The 6,990-nt window shown below is 42.8% G+C and overlaps 1 protein-coding gene across 1 annotated transcript; it reads right to left on the reverse strand.

Moving 5' to 3' along the window:
• Positions 1-4: 4 nt before the first annotated feature.
• Positions 5-3,765, reverse strand: mrpl18 (mitochondrial ribosomal protein L18). The gene is made up of 4 exons (XM_020452578.2): positions 3,491-3,765; positions 3,179-3,347; positions 2,623-2,857; positions 5-200 (listed from the first exon to the last, which is right to left on the reverse strand). The coding sequence occupies exons 1-4, from the start codon at positions 3,591-3,593 to the stop codon at positions 123-125; spliced, it is 585 nt and encodes a 194-aa protein (XP_020308167.1). The 5' UTR covers positions 3,594-3,765; the 3' UTR covers positions 5-122.
• Between the last annotated feature and the right edge of the window lie 3,225 nt (positions 3,766-6,990).

Genomic DNA, 6,990 nt, shown 5'->3' on the forward strand with positions numbered 1-6,990 from the left:
CACGTTAATTTGTCTGCCTTTTTTTATTGAATAACACAATGTAAATAAAATTGAAAATGGGCCATTTGTGTCAAGACAAACAGGGAGAATATTTCTTTATAGGCTATTAGGAACCTTTGCAGTTAGTTCCCGATGAATTTCTGCCGCGGTTCACTGAGGGTGACTCCTCCCTCTTTCATTGCTGTCCGGAAAGACTGAACCTGAAAAAGAGAAACACACACAAACACTATTTTACTAAGCAAGTCAGTTAACACGTTCTTATGATGGACAATGCTGGGCCAATTGCGTGCCAACCTATGGGATGCCCAATCACAGCCGGTTGTGATACAGCCTGGATTTGAACTGTAGTGACGCCTCTAGCACTGAGATGCAGTGCCTTAGGCCACTCGAGAGCCCTGGGGGTATACTACAAATCAAGCTAGATGGACTCAGGCTTTTCTGAAATTAGCTAGGTTTAGTTATTGCCACATTCCAGCTCAGGCTTCATCCATGCTACAAATGTAGATATTTATAGTGCACCCGCCGGCTTACTCAAGCTGGATTTGTAATTGCGCGTTCATGTCGCACATGGCTACTCGAACGCTTCATTGTGACTGCTGAAACATCAATCCACGGGCCAGTTAGTGCCACATTTTCGTTTGTGCCGAAATCAAAATGAAAAAGGTTCACCTGCAAATTCAGCATGCTATGGTATGAAAGTATCTTGTGTGCTTATCAATGCACAAGTCCCCTTTTCCCCACTCCAATCGATTAAAGAATTTTATTAACCGATCGCTGCAGCTGTACATAGTCTATTGGTAAATAGCCCACCCTTTTCACCTACCTCATCCCCATACTGTTTTTATTTATTTACTTTTCTGCTCTTCTGCACACCAATATCTCTACCTGTACATGACCATCTGATCATTTATCACTCCAGTGTTAATCTGCAAAATTGTAATTATTTGCCTACCTCCTCATGCCTTTTGCACACATTGTATATAGACCCCCCCTTTGTTTTCTACTGTGTTATTGACTTGTTAATTGTTTACTCCATGTGTAACTCTTTGTTGTATGCTCACACTGCTATGCTTTATCTTGGCCAGGTCGCAGTTGCAAATGAGAACTTGTTCTCAACTAGCCTACCTGGTTAAATAAAGGTTAAATAAAAAAATAAATAAAAAAAAAGTCAAAAGAAAAAGTTTAAGTCAGAGGCGTCACTACAGACCCTGGTTCAATTCCTGGCTGTATCACAACCGGCCGTTATTGGGTGTCCCATAGGGCGGCGCACAATTGGCCCAGTGTTGTCCGGGTTACGCTTCGATCACACCGAAGTTGCGTTTTGGTACACCAGAATTACATTCTAAGCGTTAGGGTTTGGCCCGGGGTAAGCCGTCATTATAAATAAGAATTTGTTCTTAACTGACTTGCATAGTTAAATAAAAGTTCAAATAAAATGACAATGTGTAATATGCATTTGAATATTACTCTTAAACATTTTATCAATAAAATATTTAAAGCTGCCATATGTAACCCCACCAAATTCACAGATCTGTCATTCTCATTGAAAGCAAGTCTAAGAAACGGTACAGCCACAGAATAGACATGTCACTGGAAGTATAAATGTGAAGCATCCGCTTGTTGTTTCCACTCACTACCAAATATGGTAGAATTGCGATATTGCACATTCGCACTTCACAGAGTAGACGTGATAGCAGCACAAAACACGATACAAACATTATTGGGCACAGACAACGGGAAAGAAGGTAGAAACAATACATCACACAAAGCAGCCACAACTGTCAGTAAGAGTGTCCATGATTGAGATTTTGAATGAAGAGATTGAGATAAAACTGTCCAGTTTGAGTGTTTGTTGCAGCTCCCATGTCCCAGGACCTGTACACAATTCCTGTAAGCTAAAAATGTCCCAGTTCTTCCATGGCCTGCATACTCACCAGACATGTCACCCATTGAGCATGTTTGGGATGCTCTAGATCGACGTGTATGACGGCGTGTTCCAGTACCCGCCAATATCCAGAAACTTCACACAGCTTTTGTTGAGGAGTGGGACAATATTCCACAGGCCACAATCAACAGCCTGATCAACTCTATGCGAAGGAGATGTGGCACAGTGCATGAGGCAAATGGTACTCTCACCAGATACTGACTGGTTTTCTGATCCACTCCCCAACGTTTTTTAAGGTATCTGTAACCAACCATCTTTATTCCCAGTCATGTGAAATCCATAGATTAGGGCCTAATGCATTTATTTCAATTGACTGATTTCCTTATATGAACTGTAACTCCATCTTTGAAAATTGTTGCGTTCATATTTTTGTTCAGTATTCTTTGATTGGTCCTCAACTCACGGCTCAAACGCTTCATTCAGGATATGTTAAGTGGAGTTAGCAGGTTAGCTACGAATAATTAATTGCCATAGAAATTGACCTGGCTAAAAGGTGGACCTAAGTTACCTCGCCTAACTCCTCAAACCAGATTTATAGTATCTGGATCTTCCTAAACTTGGCTGTATCCAACTACTCAACAAGATGAAGCCCATTTCTCACACACACACACCTCTGTACTCACAGCATTCTACTTGTACTGTCAAAGGATGTCACAACCCCCCCCACCCGTACTTACAGCATCAGAGCGATACTGCCAGGGGATGTGTCTGTACACCATCCTAGTGATGCCAGCTTGATGACACCTCTGTGCTAGTACCTCACCCACAGCCTGGCTGGCTGCCACACAACGGGTAGAACCCAGCTCACGCTTCAGGGCCCACTCTTTGGTGGAACACGACAGCACAGGGACTGCATCACCGTTGGCAAACACCTCAGCTGTTACATAGTGCTGGGAGCGAGAGAAAACTAACCTGAAGGAGGAGAGAAGAGTGGGGGAATCGGTGGAAAAGCAAGGGGTAAGGGCATGAAGACAGATGGCAGAGAAGAGTAGGGGAAAGACAAAAGGGGTTATAAAATGAGTGTCAATCTGTATGTCTGCCTATCTAGTGTCAATCTCTTCATCCAAAGTATGAAAACACAGATCCTTACTTAGATGTGTGTATTGTTGTGAAATTGTTAGATATTACTGCACTGTTGGAACTAGAAACACAAGCATTTCGCTACACCCGCAATAACATCTGCTAAATACGTGTATGTGACCAATAAAATTAGATTAGATTTGAGACACACACCTGTGGTAGAACTTTTGGGAGGGCCAGGTTGTTCTCCAGCCCCTGTCCTTCACCGCTAGAGCCATCTGCTCCAGGTTCCGCGGGTTTCTGTTCACAAATGTCGGGCTCACGGCTTCATTATCATCTACAGTGGGCTGAAGCTTGGGCGCCGCCAGGCTCATACAACGCACTGGAGAGAGAGAAGTGGGACCAAGAGAAGAGCATGGTAGTGTATAAAGCAGCATTAGGAACATGCTAACCCAATAGATATTTTCATAAACATGATGATTTACACAACACATTTGGCATCAACGAGGAGCAGTGTTTTCTTACCCGATTTCTGATATTGGTTGATTGCAGACCCACTCTGCCCGCACCTTTGAATTTGACCTAGTAATAACCGCACCGTTCGATTTAAATCACCCAAAACTGCCATCCTCTCGTTCCTTATGTGGTCATATATGAGTAATAACGTGCAGTCTATACTTGATTATCCACTTTAGCGACTCATATCATAGAGAAAACAGTATAATTTTGTATATTATTTAAGCAGCATTCGCCTTGACATGTGTGCCGCCATCTTTGACACTTTGCATGGACCACTTCCTTCTTCGTCATCTTTGACAACTTCCGGTTCTACCTCGTAAAAGAGAGACGCTGTTGCGCTCTACAAATAACACTATCCATAATTTAAACATTGATGGTGTTATTACAGATTACCAAAAATCGCTAACTACTGTAGCAATTTTTTTTATAGGAAATTGTATACGTGCTCTCAGGAATCCATATATATGTTTTTTGACATACTGAATAATGTTCACTCTATCAGTGACATAGAATCTAAACAGTGTAATGAACACATCATAGTTGAAGATATTATCGACTCTATCAAACATCTAAAACACAATAAATCCCCAGGCATTGATACGGCAGGATTTTATAACGGCAGAAGTTATTTTCTGAACAAGTAGCTCCCTTTCTACTTAGTCTTTTTAGAGAGTATTAAAACAATGTTCTCCCTCCTACAATGACTCAGGGGTTAATAACACTGATATCTAAGCCTAAAAAAGAAGTGCTGCTCATCAATAACTGGCATCCAATTTGTCTTCATAATAATGACTATAAGATATTAGCCTTACTAATTGCAAAAATAATTAAAGAAGTCCTGGATGCAATAATTGATGAAACACAGACTGGCTTTATGAGGGACAGATATTTCTAACAATATCAGTCTAGTATTAGACATACTTGACTACTCAGACCTAATAATCGAGGATAGCTTCATATTATTTTGGATTTTTATAAAGCATTTGACACAGTGGAGCATCAGTTCTTCTTCCACTCCCTTGAGAAATTTGGCTTTGGGGATTTTTCTGTAACCGAGGAAAAGACAGATTCAGGCTGGATATTCGACGGATATTCCCCTGTAGCTTTCCTTACGTCCACCAATATCAGTTAGGGACCGTCAACATAGTGACAAATCAAATGTTTCACATTTCAATAGCTCTTTAACCATTACTCCTAAAACTTTCCAAACTGGTTATAGCTAACCCGATGGAATAGACACACATTGCACACACTTTTTTGTTGTCGGTTTACATCTCACATTATAATAATTACATTTTTTTTAAATCAATGGCGCCTCGGTCATGTGACCCACACACCTCAAACAAGGTTCATAATGTACACTCAGTGAACTTATACATTGCACACCTTTTTGTTTGTCCATTTGAATCTCATGAGACTTTACAGTAATGTTTAAACAGTTCAAATTTCAATAGCTCCTTGTGACCTACAACCCTCAAACTACTTTCAGAATAACCACTGAGTAGCCGTATATGTAGCACAACCTTTTGCTAATCCATTTTCATCTCACATGATTTTACATTAATTTGCAATGTTTTTTGAATTTCAATAGCTCTCTGGTCATGTGACCTACAACCCTCAAACTGCTGTCATAATATCCACTGACAAGCCTTATACTGTACATTGCACACCCTTTAGTTTGTCCATTTTCATCTCACACAATTTTACATAAATTTTTCTAAATGTTAAATTTGCCCGAAGAGAGGGGCCCAAGCCCTGGAAAGTGTTCCGGTAGCACCTGGTGAGTTCTCGCAGGCCCTTGAAAATCCCGGGGGAGAGTGTGTAAATCTAGCACTGGGCCGTACCCATATCCGCTGCAGGTCTCCAAGGTGAACGGCCTCTGGCATGTTAGAACAATGTAGGTAAGGGAAGTCGGCAAGTCAGATCCATAACTTCGGGATAAGGATTGGCTCTATCATGCTGACCAGACCAGACACGTCTCCTCATTGGTTTATAGAAGCAGGTACCCACGTGCCATCTCCTCATTGGTTATACCCATGTGGGTGATTGAAAGACAAACTGTTTTGCCGGTAGTCGTGGTAATACTATGAACGTTTAGATGCCAATCAACATATAAGTTCAAATATGAAAAAGCCTGGAAGGAGGAGAGATGTCTAGAAACCGTGTTATGTGTGGATTAATTGTCGGAGTAGAGGACCTTGTGCATTTCAGGTAAAATAATAACTAAATGTTTATATCCCCGGACAAATTAGCTAGCAACAGCAAGCTAGCTAAATAGGCCAAATTAGCTTGCATGTGCAAGCTAGCTAACTAAATTGCCATACATGTTCAATGCTTTTCGACCTATCCTCAAATTAATATAATTGGTTCAGAGTTTGTTTTGATATTTTTAACCTGTGTGTCGTGATCACGTTTGGTGTGGGGGGACAAAATACATTTATGCACGATGGCACATGCACGCAGCCGGTTTAGGTTCCGTGTAAGGGCTGGGTCTATCGGGCTGGGGTGCGAAGCGGGGATTGAGCCACTGCTGGGGGAACAGTCGCTCGCAAAGGGCTGGCTGCGTGCGGGTGTTCGTCGGGGTGGTGTCCGTCCGCGGGCCAAAGGTGGACCGGTGGGGGGGATCTCCCAGCTACGGCGCCTAGCAGCTGACTTAGAACTGGTGTGGACCCGGGGAGTCTGACTGTTTCATTAAAACAAAGCATTGCGAAGGCCCGAGGTAGGTGTTGATGCGATGTGATTTCGGCCCAGTGCTCTGAATGTCGAAGTGAAGAAATTCAATGAAGCGCGGCTAAACGGTGGGAGTAACAATGACTCTCTTAATGAGTCCTTAGCCTCAGTAAGGGAGATAACAAGGTAGCCCTCTAGCAGGGTTCTTCCAATCCCTCCCTGTATGTCACCTCTTTTCAGGTGTTGCTAATGATGAAAACCAAACGGGAGTTACCTCGGTACTAGTCTGTATGCAAAGAGAGTTCTGCAGATGGTGACGGCTGTTGATCGTTAAACGGAAGGCGGCAGTTGGTCCTGGAATATGGGGCTTTTGGTCAAGCATTCAAATGTGAGGGAGGTTCCACCAGACTCAATGATTTGCTGCGGGGCTCTTGTAAACAAATCCTGAACTTGACAGGAAGCCAATCAGAGATTGATGGCTCGAACGCATCCCTGGCTTTGGCTGGGAGGGGGGAGTTAAGTCCTGGGAGACGTCTGATGAAAGTGTACTGCTGGCATCAGTCTAATCACAGATCGGCTGTGGGGAAACGTTTAACATGCATCCCCCGTATACTTCGCTAACTCTAAAACGCGAAGGTTTGAATCGAACGCTGGCTTCGGCTGGACCCGCTAACAGTGGAGCACTAAATGGAGATGGAATGTGCTTAGCGGTTATGGAGACTGCCAATTCTCCGGTCTGCCTGGGTGCGGGACTCTACACATTCTATGTGGGAGCTCTCCTCCACGTTTCTTGGAGCATGTAGAGGAGATTTCATGTGCCTTACCATTAGCTGACA

Source organism: Oncorhynchus kisutch, linkage group LG19 (assembly GCF_002021735.2).
Source record: "Oncorhynchus kisutch isolate 150728-3 linkage group LG19, Okis_V2, whole genome shotgun sequence".
NCBI classification, from domain to species: domain Eukaryota; kingdom Metazoa; phylum Chordata; class Actinopteri; order Salmoniformes; family Salmonidae; genus Oncorhynchus; species Oncorhynchus kisutch.

Bases quoted from the DNA above. Each gene is read 5' to 3' on its own strand.
- mrpl18 (XM_020452578.2), bottom strand. From the start codon at position 3,593: ATGGCAGTTTTGGGTGATTTAAATCGAACGGTGCGGTTATTACTAGGT. The intron at 3,348-3,490 runs GTAAGAAAACAC...CTCTCTCTCCAG, and splicing joins CAACCAATATCAGAAATCGG to TGCGTTGTATGAGCCTGGCG. The intron at 201-2,622 runs GTAAGTACGGGT...TCTCTTTTTCAG, and splicing joins GGCAGTATCGCTCTGATGCT to GTTCAGTCTTTCCGGACAGC.